Source organism: Emydura macquarii, unplaced genomic scaffold (genome assembly GCF_026122565.2).
Source record: "Emydura macquarii macquarii isolate MOO-44397 ecotype Brisbane River unplaced genomic scaffold, CSIRO-AGI_Emac_v2 contig_1790, whole genome shotgun sequence".
NCBI lineage: Eukaryota > Metazoa > Chordata > Testudines > Chelidae > Emydura > Emydura macquarii.
In genome coordinates this window covers 9,180,867-9,206,422 of record NW_027131927.1, presented here as the reverse complement: position 1 = coordinate 9,206,422, position 25,556 = coordinate 9,180,867, and the positions used below count along the sequence as shown (strand labels likewise).

The 25,556-nt window shown below is 38.7% G+C and overlaps 2 protein-coding genes across 2 annotated transcripts in view; one reads left to right on the top strand and one right to left on the bottom strand.

Annotated features, from left to right (window-relative positions):
- The window catches only part of IGFBP7 (insulin like growth factor binding protein 7), a 53,148-nt gene extending 49,214 nt beyond the window's left edge, over positions 1 to 3,934 (top strand). Inside the window, exons 4-5 of the mRNA XM_067556891.1 lie at positions 1,231 to 1,357; positions 3,739 to 3,934. Coding sequence (XP_067412992.1) covers positions 1,231 to 1,357; positions 3,739 to 3,758 — 147 coding nt within the window. The 3' untranslated portion in view covers positions 3,759 to 3,934. The remainder of the gene's footprint in view (positions 1 to 1,230; positions 1,358 to 3,738) is intronic.
- A 132-nt stretch (positions 3,935 to 4,066) lies between these two features.
- On the bottom strand, positions 4,067 to 25,556 carry POLR2B (RNA polymerase II subunit B). The gene is made up of 25 exons (XM_067556890.1): positions 25,445 to 25,556; positions 23,406 to 23,478; positions 22,530 to 22,680; positions 19,907 to 20,019; positions 19,373 to 19,592; positions 18,148 to 18,306; positions 17,472 to 17,636; positions 16,247 to 16,443; positions 14,928 to 15,047; positions 14,236 to 14,422; positions 12,487 to 12,630; positions 12,051 to 12,190; positions 11,850 to 11,961; positions 11,330 to 11,484; positions 10,820 to 11,018; positions 10,484 to 10,652; positions 8,792 to 8,888; positions 8,216 to 8,310; positions 7,588 to 7,838; positions 7,416 to 7,505; positions 7,078 to 7,185; positions 6,400 to 6,513; positions 6,121 to 6,281; positions 5,427 to 5,622; positions 4,067 to 4,202 (listed from the first exon to the last, which is right to left on the bottom strand). The coding sequence occupies exons 1-25, from the start codon at positions 25,461 to 25,463 to the stop codon at positions 4,113 to 4,115; spliced, it is 3,525 nt and encodes a 1,174-aa protein (XP_067412991.1). The 5' UTR covers positions 25,464 to 25,556; the 3' UTR covers positions 4,067 to 4,112.

The window sequence follows — 25,556 nt, the reverse complement described above, 5'->3', positions numbered from 1 at the left end:
CAGGAAGCTCTAAAGCATCCCAAGCCTTAGCAAACACGAAAAAGTTAAATCAAATCCTGATGTGTAGGACAGAATGAAGCTAGGAGAGGACTGATTGGCTGAGTGGCCAAAGTGTTTCCTGTCTTGTGATTGGGTCCTGTCACTTATCTGATCTGTGAACCGGGCAATCAGCTACTGACCAAGTCAGGCTGACTGAAGCCACAGACAGCTGAAAGAAGTCAGGGGTGAGGGAATCCATTCTCACTATTTTTAAAAGTTCAGTTTATGATGCAATTTTTTTAAACAAACAGTTGCACATTCAGAAGAATGAGCATTTTCCGTACTGCTAGCCCCAGGAATATTCTGGACATGTGCAGTCTCCAAGGGTTAATTCCCACTTGATCAATTACCGGTATAGTAGAAAGTGAGAACCACAGACATGAGGCCTGAGCTACTGTAGTAGCTGGGCCCTGCTGTTATAAAGCAAAGTTAGCAGAAGTCACGCTATGATCCTGCTGGCAAGTTTACAGAATCTGGCAAGAACAGAGCTGGTATTGCAAAGACACATACTCCTAAAGAAGCAGGAGGCACAGAACACTCACACAAGCGCATTCCAGAAAGGTGGTACCAGAACACCCCAAATACCTGGTATGGTACAAACACACTCCCCAAAGATAACAAACACGTTGACCCCTCTTTTAGTTGAGGTCAGGGTGACAGTATGAGGGATAAAGATGTTTTGATCAAACCAGTACAAGGTAAAGGGTGGTATTAACCACATCAGAGGGGCAACATGTAACTTGTTTGTATAAAAAAGGAATCTCAGATGGAGTGTCTTTCACTGGCCTGGGAGGGACCGAAAATCCTGCCATCCATTGAGCTGGTCCATTGTAACAAGCATATGTGTTAGCAGTCCTGCACTAGAGTCTGCAGGAGACTAGGCCTGTGCTTTATCTACAATAAGTCTGGCTGGGCACCTTTGCTACCAAATCCGAGTCTGTGGATTGATTGGGCAGTTTGATCAGAATCTGCTGTACTGGCTACCTGGCCAGAGCCAATGCTGCACGCAGAGAGCACACACACACACACACACACACACACACACACGCAGCCAACACCGGATAACAACCAGTATTGAGTCTGTTGCTAGTGCTATTGTTTACTGCTGTTATACAACCCAACAGTGCCACTAAGTAATGTGAGAATAAATCCCCCATAATAAAAAAGGACACATGCTGCTTGTTTTGATAGATATCTCCTTTGAGTAAAGAGGATGCTGGAGAGTACGAGTGTCATGCACTGAACTCCAAAGGAGAGGCTACAGCCTCTGCCCGACTTACTGTGGTCAATGCTTTACATGAAATACCCCTAACTCAAGGTAGGTAATGTGTGCAAAGTTTTAACAAACACCCTTATACACTTGCAAAGATTCTTTTTTATATGGGGTTTATGTCCTGTGGTTGTTTAGGATATAAGACCAGCTGAAAAGTTGCATTTAAAACTTTGTTAGCTGTACATTGCTGGTATTTCTAATGTCAAACCCAGTCTCTTTCTGGTTTTGATGAAGCACGTTGTGGAGATCTCAGCTATTTGTGAGCTCTTACATTAGAGAATGAGGGAGTTGCAGCTTTATTAAAGACATGCTTTTTCCCAAATATGTTAGGTATTGGCAGCTATTAACTAGCTAAGAGTTAAAACATCTAACAAAAAATTCCTTCTCTTTTCAATAACTCAGCTTTCAGGCTGTTATGATGGTGACTTTATTGGTTCTCCAGTCACCATGTTATCTGAAAAGACTTGAATTTCTAGTTGTATAAAAGAGGCTTTAAAAACACTTCCAAAAACGGCAGGGCTATTTTGCTAATATATGTAGTCCTAATAGCCTTGCTCTTCCTCCATCCTAGCAGCCTTTATTAATGTCATACACATTTAGAGGTTAGTGCATATAATCCATTCATTTGGTTTCTGGACTTCAGCTCTTTTAAATGATGTGTCTGAGTAACAGGAAGATGTGTAAAAAGAAAAAAAAAAATATTGCCTCCATTAATTTACTGAACTGGTTCAAGTCAGACACTAACATAACTAACTTATGCCCTTTGCTAAAGGTGCTTGGTTTTGCCCCTATTTTACCCCATTTTAGAAATCCATTATCACAAATGCAAGGGATGCATGTATCCAATGATTTAGCCTTTTAAAGGATAACTGAAAACTGTCCGGCAACAAGTCAGGGAAGTGACAGACATTGCTGTTTGTTAATGACAGTGCTGGTCCTAGAATGCAGCATGGTACATCATAGCCAGAAAGATATTCTCATTTCTCCTCATATGTATGCCACATACTGCAGCTCCTTCTCACCTTTAGGAAATGGGAAGGAGTTCAGAAAAGAGCAGCAAAAATTAATTTTGGAGGAAATTAAATGAAGGACGGATGCTTTAGCCAAGCAATAAATTAAGGTGTAGACACCGTCTACAAATATTTAAAAGGCGTGTACATCACGGCTGTTAAGGGGGCATGGTGATATGGTGACACTGCCTCGAGTGCCATCCAACACATGAAAGGTGCGCCTAGCCTGGTTCCCATGTTGCTCACCCATCAAAGATACAATCCGAGCTCAGTGTATTCATCTATACCAGTGCTGTAGTTCCCCAAAAGCCTTGTAGTAAAACAATTCTCTAGTTCCCACAGTAAATATATATAGAGAGAGAGTTTTTTTTTTCCCCATTCTCCTCTCCAGGGATATCTCAAGTCACTCACCCAATTGTCTCTCGCAGCACTTTGTTTTCAGTTCCTTATGCCTCCATTCAGGGACCTGCTCTAAGGCCTCTCTGCCTCCCACAGTGCTCTCCCTCAGACAGCGTTCTACTTCCAGGCCTCCCTGGCTGCACAGCCTACCTCTGGCTGAAGGGATCCACCCTCCTGCTTCTGGGCTTTGCTTCCTCTGACAGAGTTCAATCTCCCTCTTTTTCCTAGAGGCCTCTGCTCATTAGGAGTCCTCACTTTGGTCAGTTCCCACCAGCAGTTCCAGCTCTCATCCACACTGAGCTTTCTTTTCTGGGGCTCCTGAAGCTCTTGTCCAAGCAACTTGCCAGCTCTGCCTTGCTGCTGCCTGTCTGACAGTCTCAGGTAGCTCACACCAACCTTTCCTCTGAGAGACACCCCTCAGGCTCTGACTTCCCCTCCCCCAACTCCCCTTCGGCCTGCTGCCCTCTCAGGCCTTGCTGGGGGTCAGCTGACCAATCCAAAGTACACCAGCCTCTTCCCTCTTAAAAGGGGAGTGTCACCCAGGCATGAAGTCATCAGATGGCATCTCAGGTGTGACCGTAATAAGTACAGTCTAATTCAGCAATTCCTAACCTTCGAGTGTGCGGACCCCTTTTCAACCTCCAAACATTTTGCAGACCCCACCACATGCTACTAGTTTTATGTGAAATTGTGTATTTTTCTTTTCTGCAGACACCTGTAGTAGCCTCATGGACCACCAATGGTCCATGGGCCACAGGCTGGGAACTGCTGGTCTAATTGTCTCTGTAGTTAGCCAACCACTGATAAGGGCACGTTCCAGTGACCTCAGTGAAAGGTTATTTAATTCCATTACCCTAAGCTATCCCATTCCCTCAGAAAGAAAGAAAGAGAGGGAAAGGTTTGACTGACTTAAATGTGGACAATGAAGAACAAACAGAAAATTCACTCCATTGCTAGACCTCTCTGCAGTGTTACCCTCTTGTAATTCTGAAGCCGCATCTTTTTGTTTTTCCCCAGGTAATGGTGCAGAGCTGTGACGTGAGCACTATATCATTTATGCACAGTTTAAATTAGTCTTTTGGAAAGCTGCAGCCACTGACTTCTAGTCCAATAATCAGTTCCTTATCTCACTCATTCTTCCTTTTATAATAATACTTTGCTTACACGCTTTTGGAAGACATACAAATAAATATAATTCACGTTTGACTACAAATCTTTATTTCTATTTACAAAAAGTAAAGCTCAAGATTATTAAACAAAAGTGTGGAGATGCAAAACAGCCTGACATAAATGACATGTACCATTTAAAAACATTTTGAATGCAGAATGTAACACTAGAACCAGAGCAAGCATATATGTAAAGTCAGAACTAAAGCAAAGCCTTTTAAAGGCTAAACACTCATCATACGAGGTGCAATACTCATGGACATCAGCTCTTGAAAGAGAAGTTTACAGGCATATGGCATTCGCACCAAGGAAATCTGAAAAGGAGGTAAGAAAATTTAGTACGTGTATTTTCTTAAAGATTAACTTCACTCTACCCACTAAGTAAATAGTAATATCTTGGTACTAAAATTACAAGGCTAATTTTTTTGATCTAGTGCTTTAGATGAAATTATATTTTTGATATAGCCCTTTAGTGAAAGTCTTTACAATTCACAAACTAATCACACTCCATCAGTGTGGCATTACTTTACTTAATAGTGTTGATATATTCCTCTGCAGGATCCAGACCAACACAGCAACTCACTTATAATTTATCATTTTAAAACATTAGACTTGTCCTTCAGTGGTTAAAATCTGTAGACAAAAGATCTATCTTGTGCAAGAAATTTTATCTGGGCATATTAACTATGTATTACCAGACAATTAAGCTCAACAGGTTGAAGGAGTAACCGAGTTATGGTAGAGAAAAACAATCCTGTTTACAGTTTATATTTAAGTATAAACTTCCATATTTAAATTCAAAACTTGTGACACCCCCCACCCTTTAAGAACCACATTCTAAAACTTAATTGACCTCTGTAAAACCATTTAACAGGAAAATAGGGAATACAAGCATATGGAAGTGCTGACTTAATAGATGCAGTTAAGATTTCCAGCAACTCATCTCAGTAACAATAGAAGCAACAACTACTGCCCCAAACAGCAGTTGTACAAACAGAAGTATGTACAATAATTTGTACTCCTTTGTTCCATCACTCCCTGTATAAAAGTAGCTATAAATGATGAAGCACATGTATTTATAAAACTTGTACAAAAGTATTTCCAGGGGGAAATCTGCACCTCAAATATGTGACACTTAAATTTTGGCCAGGAGTGGAATAATTTAATATTCTGAACAGAGTAGTGGCCTAGACATGAAATTAATCCATAAATTTTACTGTAGGAGTTATTTTTCCAGAAGTTAACAGCGTTAATGTTCACTTTTAGTTAAGTTCTCCAAAACCCCAGCATTGTAAAATACGTAAGTTAAATTTCCTGCCAAATTACACATGCAGAACTCTGGCAATTATAGAGAAACACATGAGTGTTCTCTGACACTTGGAAGAAACAGAATAGTTGTAGGTATATAGTAACTACTGGGTTATTTTTAGTGTTTTTTACCGCCTGCTCTCTTCATCCTCATCCACCATCATACTCCTTTAATCACTGTTTGTTCTTGACTGCAAGTAGAAATATTTGCAGAGGAAATCCATACATACCTGTGTTTTATTACGGCAGCCCCTACACTCATACGTGTGTGTCCTCGTGTTAGCTATGGCCATTATTCCACAAAGATTGCAAACATGAACTTGGTACGGGTCTGAAGCTTCAAACAATCTCTCTCTTAAAAACTGAGCTGCTCCATGAGCAATCTGACAGTCTCGCTCCATTTCTCCAAAACGAAGGCCACCATCTCTGCAAAGAGGAAAAAAAATAAAAGGATATTCTGTAATTATGTCAGAACATGATGGTTCCAGTAGCTAATATGGAGACCTTGTAATTCTGTGTAAATACATCAGCAGCGTTACATTGCCTCTATACCTAGAAAATCATCATCTCGTCGCCTTCTCCCAAAAATAAGATTAGGGGAGAAGCCAGTCAAATTATTTATAAAACTGCTGCTTCCATCAACAGTCACATGACTAAGAGAATTTCTACAACAGCCAGAATATTATGTATGAACAGGCAAAGCATAACCCCACAACAAATTCTATTAGAAATGACTAATTCATGTTTTACCTGTCCAAACCCAAACTCACTACCATCACATCCAAATGAGTGGCTAATTAAATGAGCCAATTAAGATACAGCTGCATAGTTGAGGCAGCTAATTCTCTCTTCCTGAGCAAACCAACTGTGAGACTCCAAAGACACTCGTTTAAAAAAAAAAAAAAAATCCACAAATATTCTTACCGAGATCTACCTTCCATTGGTTGCCTGTTAAGAATCTGAATTGGCCCCCGTGCACGCGAATGTATTTTGTCATCTACCATATGTTTCAACCGCTGGTAGTAAGTAGGACCAATGAAAATCTGTGATGTGATTTTGCGACCTGTGAAGCCATTGTAGAGAACCTGAGGTAAAGAATACAAGCATTGAAGCAAAAGTCTGAAAGCAAAAGTCTAGATATTAACAAAATGTATCAAAACAAACCAATAATCTACAGCTAGCTTGGCATTTTGAGCACTATACCTCATTTCCTCTCAGATGATAGCCATAATCTGATAGTAGATTGGAAATCTTCTGCACATTGACAGCATCATTAAAAGGTGTAGCATCACCAATTTCTCCCTTGTTCGCCGATACCTATGGAGAAGAAGGTTTTGCTGAATACAGTGAACTTTTATAGACAAGCTGTGTTCTATATGAGAGAAGTCAAACAGTATGCAAGTACTTGAAAAAGCTAACCTATTCCCACTGTTAAGGTTTCAGACCCAATGCCCAGGACTGTATCCAACCTAAAACTTTCTAATATGACAGATATACTTCTGTTGAACGAAACTTAGATGCACAAATTACAGGTGGGATTTTCAGAAGCATTCAACACTAGCCTCTCTCTGTTACTCCTTTCTTTTCTAGAGAGTGGGAGAATAGTTAGGGTTAATTATGCTTATATAGTAATTCTGTCAATACAAGCAGCAAAGAAACTCTGAGCTCAGCATGGTTTGAGCCACTGAAAATAGCACTCTGGGTTCTCCCTGGGGAAGTTAATACACCTTTTGTTTTGCTACTAGAGCCTCCACTGGGACCTTGATTATCAGTCTTTAGTGGATTAATACCAGGAGTCAGCAGATCAGCTTCTCCACAGAGTAAAACAAATGCAGTGTAGCTAAAATCTAAGATGCAAACAACACGAACTGTCGTCCTTACCTTCCCTTGAAGACATTCAATCAAGTGACCAATAGTCATACGAGAAGGGATAGCATGGGGGTTGATGATTATGTCTGGTGTGATACCTTCACAGGTGAAAGGCATATCCTAAAGCAAGAAAGATTCTCATTATACCTCTTGAGAAGCTAGGGAGTTCCAACAAAATAAAAATCCAATTAAACTTAAGTGAGTCAAAGGCATTTTAAATATTAAGAACTGAACAGAGGTTATATTTAAATCAACATATTAATGTAACTTAGTTTGCAGGCACTCTACATTTACAAGCAAGTTTTACTGTACAGTGAGAAATACAAGTGTGAGAGAAAAAAAGTTGCTACCTCTTGTCTGTACTGGATACCACAGGTACCCTTCTGACCATGCCTGCTGGCAAATTTATCTCCAATTTGTGGGATTCTCACAGAGCGCACCTAGGGGCAACAGAAAACATCAGATCAGATTTATACTTATTCCTTTTTTTAAAATCCAGAAGCCATAAACACTAGTACTCACCCTAATTTTGCAAAACTTATATCCTTCCTGGTTAAGGGTTACCATGACCTGGTCTACAATACCAGTCTCACTAGTTCGTAGAAAAGTACTACAGTCCCTCTTTGTGTAACGTCTATTAGTGCTTTCCAGTTCATCTTCATTCTCAGGCAGAGTTACTGTTTTGCCAATGATGACATCATCACCTGACACACGTACACCAGGTGCTATCAAACCATCATCATCTAGTTTGTCATAGATGGCATGCCTCATACCTGAGAATAATTAAAGACAAATGAATTCCAAGCCAAAAGCCCTCTACAAAAACATTAAGGATCATGTTCTCCAAATAGTAGACACCACATTTGCATTCTGTCCCAGTGCACTGCAGTGTTGTGAATTCATGACATATTAGCAAATGCAGATTCCACCATAAATGTATGTGCTGCTAAGATATCCAAAAAGGGAATTTTTCTTCTTACTGACCATACCAATTTCTTTGTATCAAAAGCACAGATTTATCAATCATTTTACATGTTTACAGTGCAATACGAACAGTTAAATACAGTAATGTTAACATGAAGGACCCCAGCTGGCAAAGTTTGACCACTAATCGCAGGCTTTGTTTCTTCCACCTGCCAACATCTCTTACCCTGACAAGTTTCACGTGTAGGTTTTTCAAAAACTTCTTCTTGGTCAAATCCTTTCTTGGACTCTTGTTCTTTATATGAGCGATAGAACACAGATCTGAAAACAAAATGTTAAAAGAAACTTGAGTTTAGCTATCAGTGTTCTTTTTTAAGTTGTACACTCTAACCACATCTATATCACAATCCTTTGTTTTCTGTTTTTGTATTCTGTTTTCTGTTATTGATTTTTACAGAAAAATTCCTAGGTTTTACAAAACCTTTTGTTGGGTTTTTACTGATTTTCACCCAAATTTTGGTTGTAACATTTGGGGAGTAACCTTTTTAAATGAGATCAAAAAAGGGCAATTGTATATTTTAACATACCAGCAATAACTGGCAGTAATCTGCTGTTGGTAGTATGCTAAAATGTAGAACTGTGCTCTAAGCTAAAATTTGTCCAGAGGCTTTAGAAAGGCATGTTACATCCTTTAGACATCTGAAGAAAGATTGGGAAAGATTTAAGTCTTCAAATGAGTAGGACCCATCATATGATTTACATGTGAGCAATTTTCTACAGTTCAAAGTTCAGAAAACCATACCTGAAAAAACCTCGATCAACAGCAGAACGATTCATGATGACAGAGTCTTCCTGATTATAACCAGTGTATGAAGCAATAGCTACAATTGAGTTGATACCTGTAATGCAAAAGGAGCAAATGCTTAAAAGAGCTACTGCTCATATAAGCAAGGTTTCTTCATTCAAAATGAATTGAATTCCATGTATTTGCACTGCCCTGCCATTTATTAAAGCAAATCATTACATATACACAAAATAGAGGTCATGTGATATTCAAATCAGCATATACAGTAGATTAGATTTTTCAACATAACAGTGACCCCTTGTGGAGGATCTAGCAAATACTCTTGAAAATATACTATTTCCAGCAGTTTGGGGGGGGGGGGGGGGGGGGGGGGGGGGGGGGGGAATTTTTTTAAACATACTGTATCCATGTTGTGGCCTCAGCAGCAATGCTGTGTAGCCTGATTTTTCAGTGTATTAGTTATTTAATAGGGTTATAGGCTTGCCAATTGCTTTGATTAGAAAATAATAAGGTTCTTGTCCCTGAATCAGGCTCCAGAAGAGTTTTATAGGGACCCCAGGGTGTACAACAGGAAGGTTCTTAGTGATAATAAAAACTTATAAAATTATACAAATTTGGTTAAGGTAACATAAAATGATAGACAAATCACTGATAGAGAGAAAATGAACAAATGGATGATGGATAATACAATCTTAATTTTAGACACTCATATGATATATATATATTTCTATGATATGCTTTAGATTAATATACTCATGCCCTTCCCTGCTGACCTGGTTGAGAGAGATGTTTGGTTCCTCAATTCTTGAGTAGAGGGGTGGAGTAGGCAATGCTCGAGAGCTAAGAACTATAAGACTAAGACTAACGCTACAAATAAGACTAAGTATAAAATGAAGAAAATCTTAACACTAACTAAAGAAACTTCAAGCAAGAGTAGCTGACGATCGATCGCCCCAAATAGCACGATCTTCCCCTTCTTATACCCCAAGAATATGGGTCCTCTTAAGTCCATACTTGGATCTTCCACCCCCAAATTATTGGGGTACCCATATTCTATAGGCCGGCAGGTTCGTGCGTATTAATGACATATCCACATCTCTTACCAGATGGTTCCAGAAAGTCCATTACTTCACCTGTTATTTTTGGCCCTTTGTGGGTTTTGTGGTGTACTTGTTTTGATACTGACATCAACACTTTCAACACTTGTCTAGGCCAAAGGTCCCGAACATATGTATGTAAACTGCTAACTCATCTAGGGCAAAGGCCATGACCATATATGTCTTGTCCTTTTCTACATCAACACATATCTAGGACAAAGGTCCCGAATATATGTATGCTAACTGGTAGCTGTCATACAGGATGTGGCCTGTAAGGTACCATGCATTACAGCAAAATATATATATTTATAATTCTATTATTAATCACACAATCATACTTAAATCTATAAGAAAAGATACATATCTATATAATGCAAGCAAGCAGGCTAGTCCTATGGGCTACAGCTGAGAGTATCTCTTTATAGCTGATGATGCCCATATTACAAGGCATAATAATGTGAATGACCATAAGTTACTACTAGGCATAATCCTAGTTACTTTTCACCATAATGAATGGTCTTTCAATATTATTATTTGTGTACGTTTTATGCAAGTAATACTTTTTAGGTTTGCTGATTAACCCACAACATACCTGCTGGTAACTCTCGAAATCGCAAGTACTCCATAGAGCGTGTAGTCACAAGAGGTTTTTGAGGGTAGTACAGCACATGGGCTAGTGTATCCATACGAACGTGAAAGTTTGTAATATAAACTCCCATAGCCTGTTTACCCATAGCAGACTGGTATGTGTTCCTAGGAGACTATGAAGGCAAGAAATGAAGCAGTGTCAACAGAGCATCTATTAAACTCTTCATACTTAAACATATATGTTAAACATGCCTTTTTAATTTTCCTTTTGTATTATATTTGCTACTTTTATCAACTTTAAAAGCAAGAGGCCAACAAAAAACATAGTGGTGCTACTGACCTGATTGTGATCAGGGAAAGGAATAATAGATGCACATACTCCTAGGATCATGGACGGGTGAATCTCACAGTGTGTGTAAGTTGAACAGTATGCAACTCCTTTCTCCTGCAAGTCATCTGGAGTCATTGCCAGCATCACAGTCTCCTCTTCTAGTGTATCAATGTATTCTACTACACCACTGGCCACAAGATCCTGCCAACTAAACAACCAAACTGTTTCGATGTCTGACTATTGAAAGTAACATTTAATACAGATTTCATTAGCGATGTCAAAAGCAACACTTATCTTGTTTGTAATTAGGGAATATACCACTGCCTTGATTTGACACAATCAAGTTATCTGGAGATTATAAGCCACACTGTGCAAAACACACGAAGTAGTCAAGTGACAAGTTTTTTTAATACAAAAGGTGGCTTGCAGCTTCAGCTGACTTCAAACAAAACCTGAGCAGCATACATCTCATTTGGAAGGAAGAGCTAGACATTTTTCCTGTTCTGGGGAGATTCTTACCTGTAGTTGTTATACTCTCGTTCTTTTAGTTGATCAATATGCCTCTTCTTCAACAGCAGCTTTTGTTTTTCCACAATTAAAAGTGGCCTGCAGATTCTGCCAGCGTCAGTATAGATGCGGATTTCTCGCTCTCTAATATCCCTGATCATGGAGACCTGCATGAGCACACAATGAGAAGTAACGGGTACACACATTTGAGTTTCTATATGAACCATGGAATAAGAGTCATGGTACACACAGCAGGAGCTATAACAAAGTGAAGTTCCCCAAAGTGGGAGGCTTTAGGCTACCATCAACAGGATGCTGTGAGTCTTTGTGCTCTATTGAACACAGGGTTCTGATTTGAAAAGGGCAGTTTTTCAGCTAATTTCTCTTTAAAAATGGTTTTAGTCACTAAGCCTTTGATGTCTGATCAAAAAGGATTTCCACTTGTACTCATACCTCGGAAAGGTGCATTCTGCTTACTACATTCCATCATTTGCAGCTAGAATTTACATGGACGTTCATTCAAAAATTTTACCTCTGACACAATGATGTCCATCTGACGACGTAATTTTCTTAGTGTGTTCATCAGCTGTTCTGGATCTTTGTGTATGCCTACCCAGCAGCCATTAACAAAGATCTTGGTTGCACTATGAAAAGGAGAGCCAGAATTATTTGAAAAAGCTGTTTTGAATTAAAAGTTTAAAAATATTCAAAAGACAAACTCATGTACACATACTCTGCAATGGCTGCTGGAGATATTTCTTCCAGATTTTCCATACTCCATTCTTCTAAAAATTCTAGAATCGGAGATGGCTGAGACCCCACCGAAATGTAAGCCATCAGAGCTAAGTTCTTCACAAGTCCTACTGCATGGCCCTAACAAACAGATTTAGTTTTATTGTAAAAACCAACAAATCAACATGCCTTCGAAAAGGCTAGACAAACAGTTTCCAAGGAAACCCATACACAGAATTTATAGTGGACTCAGACATTCAATTACTTTTCATTAAACACTTTATGACTTCATTGCAAATTTAACAATTACATTTTAAATTAAATACAGAACATAAAATGCAAATGACATAATGGAATAAATCTGCAGATTTAGATTACCATAATACAAGGAAATATGCTTTTTGAATACAGTAGTTTCAATGTAAATTATGTGTTACCTCTGGAGTCTCAGCAGGACAGACCATTCCCCACAATGTATTGTGCAGCTGTCTGGGCTTTGCTAGTTTACCATCTCTACCAATAGGAGAATTCAAGCGTCTCAAGTGGGAAAGCGTGGATGCAAAGGTCAAGCGGTTTAACACCTACATGTAAATAGTAAGTTTTTAAATTAGACACCTAAGCTGTATTCTTCATTTCAAACCAAAATCATTTGACATTTGTTAGTCTTACTTGTTTCAAAATGCCTTATTAGAAGGAAATGTTGGTTACTGCCTACACTGACAAATATTTTTATGCCTTTCAACAAAGTAATGATAAACAGAGGTAAGTCCTTCAGTTCCCCTCCACTCATCTTAGACCAGTAAGACATCTTGCCTGGGTCACTCAGAACTGCAAGCCATTGTATTATCACTCTGCCTCAACAAGAGTTCACTTTGCTGCTGCTAAGCTGTGTGTCAGCACCCTGACACACCGGCTTGTCTGCCTTACCAGCAAACTCTTCAGGACTCTGCCAGTCCAAACCTTGACCTGCAGGTAACAGTAAACCCCAATTCCCAAGTTCCCCAGAGAAGTCTTTCTGTAGCATCCAGTCCCTCTCCCAGAACACTCACAGAACATAAGTTTGCTGCCTCCAAAAAGACAGAGCACACAACAGACGGTTGGGTTAGCGGAAGACTCACACTTCCCTTCAATATAAAACAACAGATGGTTTTGTAGTAAAAACAAGAATGAGTTTTTAAACAATCAATACAGGTTTAAGTGATATCAAATGAATGAAAGAGGATATGAAAGGTTACAAACCAACCAACCAACTTTCTAGTGACTAAAATTAAACTTTAGCAAGTTACAGTCTTTGTGGAGTAGGTTTTTCACCTGTAGTCAGTTCCCAGAGACTTCAACCCCTTTGGCTGAAGGATCCAACTTTCCCATATTTCGAGAGCTCTGGCCTCTTTTTTCCCCACTCAGATGATGGATGCCAAAATGGCTGTTTCTGCTTATATTTCCCCAAGTCCATGGTCTCGGTTTAGCCAGGAAGGCTTCGTGGGGGTAGAACCTCCATCCCTCATCATGATTGTTAAGTGGTCATCTCCCCCGCTTGCTAGTTTAAGAGCTTTATTTACCTATATGTAAATGTACTCTCCAGATTTCTGGCCTCACCTTGCTCAATTTACATTGGAGACGTAATCAAGCAAGCAAAACAACAGTCCTTTGTCTAGGACAGGCTGGGCTTATGCACTGCTTGCCAAACACATTTTAACAACGTATTTCCAGCACACATCTATAATTCTTTACATACCACCTGTGCACATATCACACAATAAGTATGTTATCAGTTTGGATGTGATACCTTACAGGACACCTTTCAGACCCAGATTATGACAACAGTGTGTGTTGGGACAATGCGTGCGTCAGGTGATGAGGTATGGTATGCCCTTTGCCAGTTGGTACTGAGGGGCTCCCAGGGTCACAGTTGGTCTCCACTTAAAACTTCTGCCACTATACTAATATCTTAACTATGTGCATTTAGACATTCAGCAATTTCTGTAGTAGGGCTGACCCTAAAAGAACTCTGTTCACCTTAAATGTATATACCAGTAATGCTCTGTAATGACCCCTCAGTCAATATAAACACTTTGATATGACAGAATCCTAAAGAGAGAATTTTCATACGAGCATCTGGGTAGCTGGATATAACTTTTTACAAGATTAAAGCTATGCCTTATCTAAGACTTATTTAGCTATGTTACCTGAGATACTCCTGCTCTGGCCTGGTGAGCTTTCTTCTGATCACCCCAGTTTCCAGTAGCTAATGAGTACTTCAAACCATCTGATATAATCCTTGTTTTAATTGCCAGTTCCAAGTTAAAATCTTTCCCTCTGTCAATAAATTTCTGTGCATATATTCTCACTTCTTTCAGCAAATTCTTAAACATTCTGTTAAAGAAAGCAGGAAATAGAATTGCTAGAAACCAGAAAGTGCAATTGTGGTAACATTCTGTAGCAGGTTAGTTTAATCAAATGGATTGATGTAAAGTGCTTGAAAATAGGACACAGGAAAGAGGTGAAATGCTTCCCAGGCACCAAAACAGAAGGACATTTCTATAGTGGATCAGGATTGCATTCACAGTTATATTTATGCTGTCTAATGTAAAGGCATATAAATCTCTCATGCTACAGGGCATAAGCCAGCAACTAATTGCCTGGAGTTCAGAGAAGTTTCTTCCTATGGACAGGTTATTCCAGAGTTGTCCCTGGAGTATCTTGCACCTTTCCCTGAAGAATCAGATACGGACCATGTTCTGAGACAGGAGATCAGAACTGAAGCAATGATCTGTTCTAGCATGACAGTTCTTTTGTTCCCAACAACTATTACATGAAATCAGATCCTTTTTAACATTGGAATATCATAAATACCTACAACTTTGTTTATTGTTCTTACCCTCTGAACAAGAATGCAAGCAATGGCCCTGCCAGATCAAGTCTTTTGTTGCCATAATGATCTCTGTCATCAAGTTCTCTTCTGCCCAGCGCTGCCAGTAGTAATCTATGAACCATGTACCTAATAAAATAAAGAGACGGCTTACTTTATATTTTAATTAGAGCCAGACATTCATCACCAAGACCGGAAAACTATTTAGAGGAGGTATCCATTAGGGGTGGATATGAATTGTCAATCCTAAATCAAATGAAATTATTGCAGTTCTAAACACAGACTTCTTTATCAGGTTAATAAGCAAAAGTCCAAAAAGCCCATTGCTGGTTTAGGTCAATATGGACCCCAAAAGGAGGATTTTATTATTTTATTTATTTTAAACAATCTATCCCACTTCAGGATGGGACCTTCACTTGTCCAACCAGCATGCTTGTCCTCTGTCCTGTACTGTCTAATGTAGGCCCCAGTTATGTCAATGGGGCTCTGCATGAGCGTGGGGGCGACCAACTTGCTAAACTGGAGGCCTTGTGCTCTTGGTGCAGGGACTGACTGTCTAGATACCATTAAGCACTGAGCAAGGTGATTGCACCCAAATAATTTTAGATGACCAAGAACGGATTTAAAATTTTAGATAATATTTGGCCAGATCAAGTGTAGTTTTGAGAAATGCAGTGTCTATATAAAATCGTTGTACAGAGACAGAGGATGTATCAGATCAGACTAAGCTGATGGAAGGGGGTTTACAAAAATTTTACCAGATTAAACTGGTAAGAACAGATAGTGCGCTTGATCTTGGCCTTCGACAGACCAAGATAATGTTTTATCGCCTCCAGCCAGAAGACTGATGGGAGCCAGAAGGCACCCCATAGTCCCCAACAAGCGATCAACTTGATCTTAGCCCTAAAAAGGCTGAGAAGCTGCTTTTTTACTACATGGCCTTTCAACCAGTCATCAGCCTTCACAACAACTACACTGTCAACTCAAATAATAGTGTCTTTACTTTTGTCACTAACACCACATTCAACCTGAAATCCAATTTTTCATTATTTCTGCCATTTACTCTTATGCTTTTCTCTCATCTTAGAAAGTGAAACGAGGTGACCTCAGGGCCACTTAATCAATTTCACTCTCAGGCACCCAATGCTGCAAGGATCGGGTTGCAAATACTACAGGGGAAAGTAATTGTTAGTATTATTTTGAAAATTGTGGAAACGTTTCTATCAGTCTTACATTTCATAAATATCTGATCTAAATTCTGAATCAAATTTGAGTTAGCAGTATTTCTTTCAGATGTATGACAGCATTTAACACAAGAACAGACATACCCCAAAAAATAGGCCTTTTTGGTTTCACAGAAGTCACTAACACCAACATGTGGAAGCATTTCCTTTTGTAAGACTTCTTTTGCATACTTAATTCTTTTCTCTTTGGTAACACCAGGCTTTGCACCTCTGGACCCGATGAAGTTTAATGCAACATTCTGTTCCTGGATGACAAACGCTTCATCCAAGGACGGTTTCACCTAATGCATAAAAGGAAGCAAAATCATTGCATCAGAAGATGGGGGAAATAGATTAAACATCCATGGATGATTCAGGGTTTCAGTTACATAGCAGTTTATGGAAATTATTTTCAGGAAGCTCTAGGTATCAGCCATGTTTTAAATAAAAAATCCAAAAACAATTTTTTTTCCAAATATAGTTCTCCATTATACTGCTGTACCAGATTTTTTTAAAAAGGTGCAGTAGGGAAGTTATTCAGATACAAGACATCAATACAAATATGGCAGTACATGTAGAATTTTCTGAAGTTACAATTAAGCATTTTTCATTTAAAAATAAAATTTAGTAGGTGATAATGGCTTAAATAAAACCTTCACATACTACGATATTAATAGCAAATTAGCTAGCACGATGGCAGTCACCAGAGACCAACAATGCACCTCCAAGTACGAAATACTTCTAAACCAGCGAATGATAACTGGATCTATAAAAGTAACAATGTTCATAGGACAGTATCATTAACCTAATTTTCAAGCACTTCACAGCTGAGTGGGAATTTAAAAAAAAAACAAAAAAACAAAAAAAAAACAGTACATACACATTAGCTTTTTGTAAAAGACATCCGTGGATCAGTGTGGCACGGTAGGCAGTGCACCAAACGATAGTTTAGAAGACAAATCTACTGCAGGAGTGCACTCTGGGCTTGACACTGCTACACTGAGATCAGTGGGACTTTTGCCGCTGATTTAAATAGGAGCCAAATCAGATCCCATAACTCTGAATAGAAAATGGCTCTCTTCCATTCCCACACAAACACATGGGGGTAAATGTACATTTACCAGAATTGTTTTGTGCACAAAACGTTTATCACTTTAACCAATGCAAGAAACCCTAACACATTTAAGATTCAAGTGGTACATGAGTTTTAAAATGACAACTGGGATATGGACAGGGTGCTTTGAATATAGTAGAAGTAGACAAAGACAGACATTAGCTCTCAACACCATCTAAATAGATATTTATTTAAGGATTAGTTAAGATATATTACCATTTCCATCATCTCAGGATCTTCAAAGTCATAAATTATGTGTTCTAAAATGTCTCTGTCAGATACAAAACCTAATGCACGGAAAACAATAATGATGGGCACTTCCTGTTTGATATATGGCAGAGTTGCTACAATGCGCTGACCAATAGCGCTCTTCTTTGCACCCTAAAGGGGGACAAGGTAGATTAGTCTCAAATGCACTTGATTTCAAACAAACCAAACTTTTTCTGGCCTTCAAATGGCTTAGAAAATACTTATTCAAAAGAAACAAGTATGGCTTTTGAAACTGAAAAAAGAATGATCATGTACAAAACTATAATTATAAATAATATAATTAGATTAGGTCTGTCCCATTTCTAATACATCTGGTTTTAAACTATGAATGCCAAAAAGCATCTGCTGAATAACATTTTTCATCTTATAATAAGAGGTTACAACAAAGTTTCCCATTATATGCTTTAGATTTTCAAATCTAATCACAAATACATACTTAATAATATATTTGATTACACTCTTTCATGCATTACATCCAATACACAGTATCTCCAAAAATCCCTAAACATAAATATCCTGAGGTATTACATAAAGAAAAAACTCCAAAAGTCTTAGAAAATTTAAGCCCACACATAAAACAAAGAAAATATCCACCATTATTAAAATTATGGATCATGCATACCTGCCCCCCTCTGGCCAGCATGCTAACCCAGATAGTACTTGTTGGTCGAGAGGAATTCTCTAGGCAGGATCTACATTCTCCTGTATAAGCATATTTTGAATCTTTCTTTGCAAACACATACACTGTGTTTGTAGCCATCTTCTCCTGAGCAATCAGAACCTATATTGGAAACAAAACCACTGTAAATATCCTGCTCAGAGTATGCTTACAGTAAGTAAATTATAAACATGCAATACCTGCAAGATATTTAGTTTTTAAAATTGATTTCCAACCCATTACTATTTTTTGTCAATTTGCCAGTCTTGTTCTTACCCAGCTATTAAAATCTAGCTTGTACTGTACTATCCTTATTGGCTGTGCTATATAATAGCATCATAGTCTTTGTTATGCTCTCCATGTAATTATATGCTCATTGTTATGTGGCTAAAGGCTGCTCACTGTGCCGGTAGTTTTCACCTTTAGAAGAACAGAGTTCTAAGAAAATGCAGTGTCCTAGTATTACTTAATTTAGTACACCAGAAACAACGGACACTCCAAGAACACAGAGTTTTAGGACACATTTTTTGCATTCTCTAGTTGTGGTGCATTTAGATCCCATGGCCGTATGTCTTACAGTATGCTAACCCTTAAAGCATTCTATCTGAAAAGCAATTGTAAAAATGGCTTCAGATTCCATGTGTATTGTGTCTCAACTCCCATATCAACTGTGCTCACTGCACAAATGAAAAAAGATTTCAGCTGCCAGCCCTGAGAGTCAAGTTAGGTTCTTTTTCCTCATCACACCAGTAGCAAAGATTCTGAAGGCCAAATTATGCCCTAGGTGACAGCTGTGCAGTCAGAGTGCCTTCAACGTGTTTCATAGATGCAAATTAAATGAACTTAGCAAACATTTAATTGATGAGGCACATGAGGAAACAGAATGTACTTATCCTATTGGTTCTTCAGAACAATAGTAAAAAGTAGCAAATACTTATTTTGTCACTAAAACAAGTACATACCACTCTGAATAACAACGAAAAGGTTTGTAGAGTTAGAAGACGCCATTTTTATACAGCCACTTTTCAGTTAGACAAGCACCAGTAGTATTCCATATAAAAGAGTTTTCTGATTGGTGCAAGGAGGAAAACATCTTGTAGTACAGTCATTTCAGTGTGGAATGTAGTATTTTCAGTATTTGTAAAAAAAGAAAAAAAATAATTTCTTCACGTGAAATCTAATTATTTACCTTTTCTGATCCATTAATAATGAAATAGCCGCCAGGGTCAAGGGGGCATTCATTCAATTCACAAAGATCACGATCAGTCAAGCCATTCAATAAGCAGTACGTTGAACGGAGCATGATAGGAATTTTTCCTATAAAGGTTTTCTGATGCTGTGTCTGTAACTGGTCCTCTCCTTCTTTAATAACTGTTTTAGTTATGTCTACATACAAAGGGGCAGAATATCTATGAAAAAGAAAATACTATATGACTATATTATAACATTACAATATGAAGATAATGTATTCTAAACTGGAGAAAGCATAAAATAAAGGATTGATGAAAAAATTATTCCAAGCACTTGTTGGTACTGTTAAATTATATTACTTGGTAATAAGTGTCAGTGATCTTTTGTACTTAATAGCCAGGTAGTTTGTTTTAAATAGGGAAGTAATTTTTCAATATATAGGGTATAATTAAAATTTAAAAAATCCTATTAATTTAGATGGCAGATTTGTTCCATCATGGTATCCATCAACAGCCAAGAAATTGTTTCTTACGTAAGATTTCTGAGTCTGGCTTCATTGGGCATCATGGGTGAAGGTGCACCATCTCTTTCCCAATGCGTAGGTTTGGAGAGATAGATTTGTTCAAACTTCAGCAAATAACGTGGCTGAAAATAACCCAAAATAACTAATTTTAATAATCAGAATGGCAAGTCGCAATATGCATGAGAGTATTTAGAGTTCGTTTAATACACATACACAATGCCACACACCTAGATCCCCTCCTTGCATTTGCAACACTTCACTGGATGCCCCATTAACACAGATGTAGGATAAAGAAAATTCAGAGAAAAAACATCAACTGATTAAGATCTGGAAAGGTTGACCCATGTGGAAAAGTCCTAAATATGTCTAGATTCTCTTAGCTAGGACTAAAATTACTGGGCAGGAGGGGATGCAGAAAAAGAGAAACATGATAGTCTACGAGTATTCTGAAGAGTTCAAATAATTAAAGAGGGAGAATAGTTATTTTACATGATACAAGGGGTTATTCACTAGCAATAGTGAAATAAAATTAAGGAAAGGAACATTTTAGGAAGATTACAGGAAAATTTTTCTGACAATGAAATTTATTAATCTCAGGAGAAGTGATGGAAGCAGAATTGTTTGAGATATTTACAAAGTAAACTAGACAAATTATGAGAAAAAATATTGTGGGAGCAATCCTGCACTGGTTTCGGTTGAGAAAGGTAGTGGGAGAAGCAGATTAAATGGCCTAATAGGTCTTGCTCTTCTCTGTCTATGGATTTCCACACATTTGCTGAGCTAGACATTTTATTGTCTGGTAAGATCAGATCACATTATAAAATTATTTTGCCTTTCAGATATAATAAAGAGCATTAATATTTACTGGGCCAGCAAGGACATGTCAATATGAATTTATAATGGACTTAAACTTCAACTAAGATACAAGATCTTCAAACTTGAAATCACAGTATTTCTTTATTTTAAAATATATACTGTAATATACACTAAATATTTACATACTTTGTTATTCCCAAAACATTCTAAATCAGAAGCACATTAAAAAAGCAGTCCTGGAATTGCCCAATGGCACAAAGCCAGTTCTATTTTATTTACACATATTTCTATTGTGCATATAATTGTAGCATCTGAATGCATTACACACTACCAAATGTAGATAAGAATTTGACACTCCATGACTTCTTGCAGGTGGAGGAAAGGGAAGACTAGGAGTTATATGAAGACAGCACAAAATTCCAGATGAAAGCCTTATGTCAGTGCAACAGCATCCTTTTCTGGATGATCTGGTGATTTCCACAGTGCATTAGCTCTAGTGGGAGCACTCCTATCCATCCATCCAGAAGTAAGTCATACTAAGACCTTTTGGCAAGAGAACAGGGGGGAAAATGGAGAGAAAAAAACTTGGACTTTAGCAAGGTGCACATATTCCCCTTTTGGCCACTGCTTATGTCCCAAGTATCAGTTTCCTTACTTAGCTGGCCAGGCCACAAGACACAGATACACAATTGAGCAGATCTGGTAATGGAGACGGATAGTCTGAAAAGTAAACCTAATTATAGCTGCTTCAAGAACTGTATTTCAGATCACAAGCTGTTCAAGTTTTCCCACTGTGATTGTCTGTTTCATGAATGACTTCTGACAATTTCTAAATCTGTTAAATGTAATATGTTCAACAGTAGAATTTAAGTAACTCCCTTTTAATTTACTTATTGTTTGCATTAGTTTACTATAGCCTAACATTAGCAATCTTATTTTTGACTGCAAAGTCGCTTCCATTCCAAACCCTATTATGGACAGCTTACGTCTTTTTCAGTAAGTTACACCTTATGATGAAACATTTCATAGTTGGATCAGAAATTTTGCTTTAGCTTCATATTATTATCATTATTTTATTTGCATTACCACAACACCTAGGAACCTAGTCATGGATCAGGACCCTATTGTGCAAGGCCCAGTACAAACACAGAACTAAAAGACAGTGTCCCCTCTGCCCAAAGGGGCTTACAATCTAACTAGAAATCTATTTAGTTACTTCTCTGAAGTTGTTACTCTGTCGGAGGACAAATAGCTTTTGGTTATTAAAACATTTATCAAGATATTCATTTTGCTCTGGCTTTACTTTAAACTTGACATAAACTATGTCCAGCACTGGAACATTAACTTTGCCTAGACTGAAAACAATGTTTTGAAATAAAGTTCCAGAAGTTTGAAAATGACATTCTGATCACATGTAGTTCATCATGTTTCTGGAGTTAAGGAATACAATTTGATATCCGGTGCTAAATTGGAACAGTGGGAGCTGAGGCCAGATATTCAAAAGCTGTGAGTGCTGACAAATTTTGAAAATCTACCAGAAAATGAATAAAGGTTAAAAAATTGATGTTCCTTGTCCCTGATAAAATTATTTATGGACGTACCATTTCTGGTAAAAACGTGATGAGTTTCAATTGCTTTAAGGACCCACTCTTTCCCCTATGTTCCTGTTGGTAGTATATGCATTTCTTTTTTTAACTATCGCATGCACTAATTGACTGGATCTGCTGCTGCAGCCTGCAGCTGTGATAAGAACTCCCAGCACAATTTTCACATCAGGACAATTAAAAGAATGTAACTTTGCAAAGGTCCCTCTTACCGGCTCTTCAACCTCCCCTGTGGCATGCTGAGCTTCAGCTTGTAGATCGATAGGTGGTGCATCTTCTACAATTCTCTGCACAGACATCTGAATGAACTCATCAAAGGAATCCAGCTGTTGTCGGACCAAGCCCTTCTCATCAAAATAGGAGCTTAGAAAAAATAAGGCATATTCAATTAATAAACAACAATTCTCAATATACGTATTTATAAAGTATGTTAATTGTGAGGTAGTGTTTAAAAATTCAAGCTAAACGGACTGCAGTGCCATCAAAGCCCATTATTGCTATATGAAACACAAATCTTTGCTTGTTTTCTTCTCATGGAATAACGTTCAAATACAATTGTTCCAAAGAAACTTTCAAAAAAATAAGTCATGTAAAATACCAACTAACTCTGTTCTGTGAGAGAAACATTTATGCCCAGATCCCACCACTTTGTTCCCTATTGACCCACACGAAAGAAGCTGTGGGATCAAGACCTTAACTTACTTACCTATTCACTATTTTAGCATTATTCTTAGCAGTAATTTCATAACGCAGCTACAGACCCTCAAGCAGTAATGGAAAATATTGTGTTGGTGCTGAATTTGCTATGAAAAGTCTTTCAGGTTGTCTAGAAAGGCAGTGACTTTCAAAACCATTGACCTTTGGTCATTTATACATAGGACCAGTGGGCTAAAATCTTATACTCTCTTTGTAACAGTTCTTTCATTCTTCAAGAGAAAGCATTTGTGATTTTGGACATGAAATCTTGGAATTTCCATCACAATAAGTTATCGAATACTAATAAATATTAGATTCTGTTTTAGCTAAGGGTACACTGGCCTGATTATTTCACTACTCTTAACATTTCTTAGAAAGCTTTATAAAGTTACCTAATAACTATCCAGCATGCTTCTTGCCATAAATCTGGAGTGATTTCATCATCATCTTCATCATATTGCATATCTACCAAGAAAGCAGAACACTCAAATCAGTCTTTCCATTCATTCCTGTTTTCTTTGGCTGTATGTAGCCTCTAAATACCCAATAACTGTACTGTTTTTCTGCTATCTAATGAGCTTAATAAAACCTGTAAGAGGGATAACAGTAGGCTGTGTTCATAGCTTTCCCTGTCATACTTAGACTGTAAGCTCTTGGGGGCAGGGACTATATTTTGTTCTGTATTTGCTCAGTATTTAGCACAAGGGAGTCTAAAGCTTCTAAGCACTACAAATAAATTACAATATTTTTACCTGGAATGCAGAAAAGTTTTATTACTCCACTGGTCTTTGAGAAAAAGTAGGCAATCTATGACTGGTTATATAAAAAAACTTTTTATGGGAACAACAGGATTCAGTCTACTTTGTTTCCTAAGGTTGAGCATTTGTTCCTACTAAACACCTTGCCACTACTCAGCAGAATATGCATGACAGCATTCAAAACTTGTGCTTTTCTGGAGTACCGGTTAATAAATCAGTCTGAATTCAATGCAAAGCTCATTAAGGTCAACAGAAAGATTCCTACTGTTGTCAATGGGCTTTGGATCAGATCTTTTATCCCTTTGGTAAAGATCAATTAACTTCAATTGTATTTTAACAGATCTTTCAGCTTCCTATTTTTTTAGGAATCATGGATAAACTATTTCAAAATCTAAGCATCTTTCAAGGTTTTCATTATGCTAAACACATTTTTCACTTGTAACATCAAGAACACTGGACACTCATGCAAGTTGTTAAGTTTTGCCCTTATACTTTTTAATTGACAGGAAATACTGGAAAACACTATAAACATATGGTCAAGGCTGCAACTTTAAAAAAAAAACCAGGAGCCTAACACTAGGATCCTCAATACATAACTCCATTTTTCAAAGTGCCTCCAGCCACTTTTGATTCTAGTGCCTAAGGGCAAGTCTACACTATATTCACAGATTCTTAAGGCCAGAGGAATCCTGACCTCCTGTATAAAAGGCTATAGAACTTCCCAAAAATAATTCCCAGAACACAAACAATCTTGATTTAAAAATTGCCCATGATGAAAAATTCACCACGACTCTTGGCAAGTTGTTCCCGTGGTTAATTACCTTCACTATTAAAAACGTATGCTTTATTTCCAGTCTGAATGTGTCTAGCCTCAATTTCCAGCCATCGTATCATGTTAGACCTTTCTCTGCTACACTAAAGAACCAATTGTCAAATATTGGTTCCCATGTAGGCATTTACAGACTATGATAAAAGCATCCCTTTGCTGAGCTGAACAGACTGAGTTCTTTGGTTCCATCTCTATTAGGCTTCTTTTTTCAAGCCTTTAATCATTCCCATGGCTCTTCTCTGAACCCTCTTTAATTTATCAGCCTCCTTCTTGAGTTGCGAGCAACAGAGCTGGACGCAGTACTCCAGCAGTGGCCGCTCCAGTGCCAAAATAAACCTTTCCATTCCTGTTCCCGATTCCCCTGTTTTTGCATCCCAGGATGGCAGTAGCTCTTCTGCACACAGCCTCACACTGGGAGCGCCTGTCCAGCTGTGCCGCCACATCCCCAAAACCTGGGTTAGGGTCCCCACTTCCCAGGACAGTCCCATCCCCCCGCCTGTAGGCGGAGCCAGCGGGCTTTGCTCCTGGATGTAAGCGGGGAGGACGCGGGGGTGCAGCTCTAAAGCTACGTCTGCTCCAGCAAATCCCCCCCCCCCCCCCAGCAGTGACAGCGGCCCCCGCCCGCACGCGGACCTGAGCCCGGGGCAGGCAGCGCGGGGACTCGATCACCCTCCCCGCGGCGCGGCTGCCTGACAGGGCGCGCAGGTCCAGCCCGAGCAGGGGCCCCGGGGCCAGGGAAGAGCCCGCCCGGGGGCCTATGTCCCGAGCTGCCGGCCGAGGGGAGGGGGCCGCGGCGGGGAGCGGCTCCCCAGGGCAGCGCAGGGCAGGGCCGTGGCGCTCTCACCTTCGTCCGCGTCGTACATCTTGGCGGTGCGCGAGGTGCCTCAGCTGCAGCTACGGGTACTGGTCTTGATGGCACCGGTCTGCCGCCGCTCGCGACGGGCCTAGGGAATGCG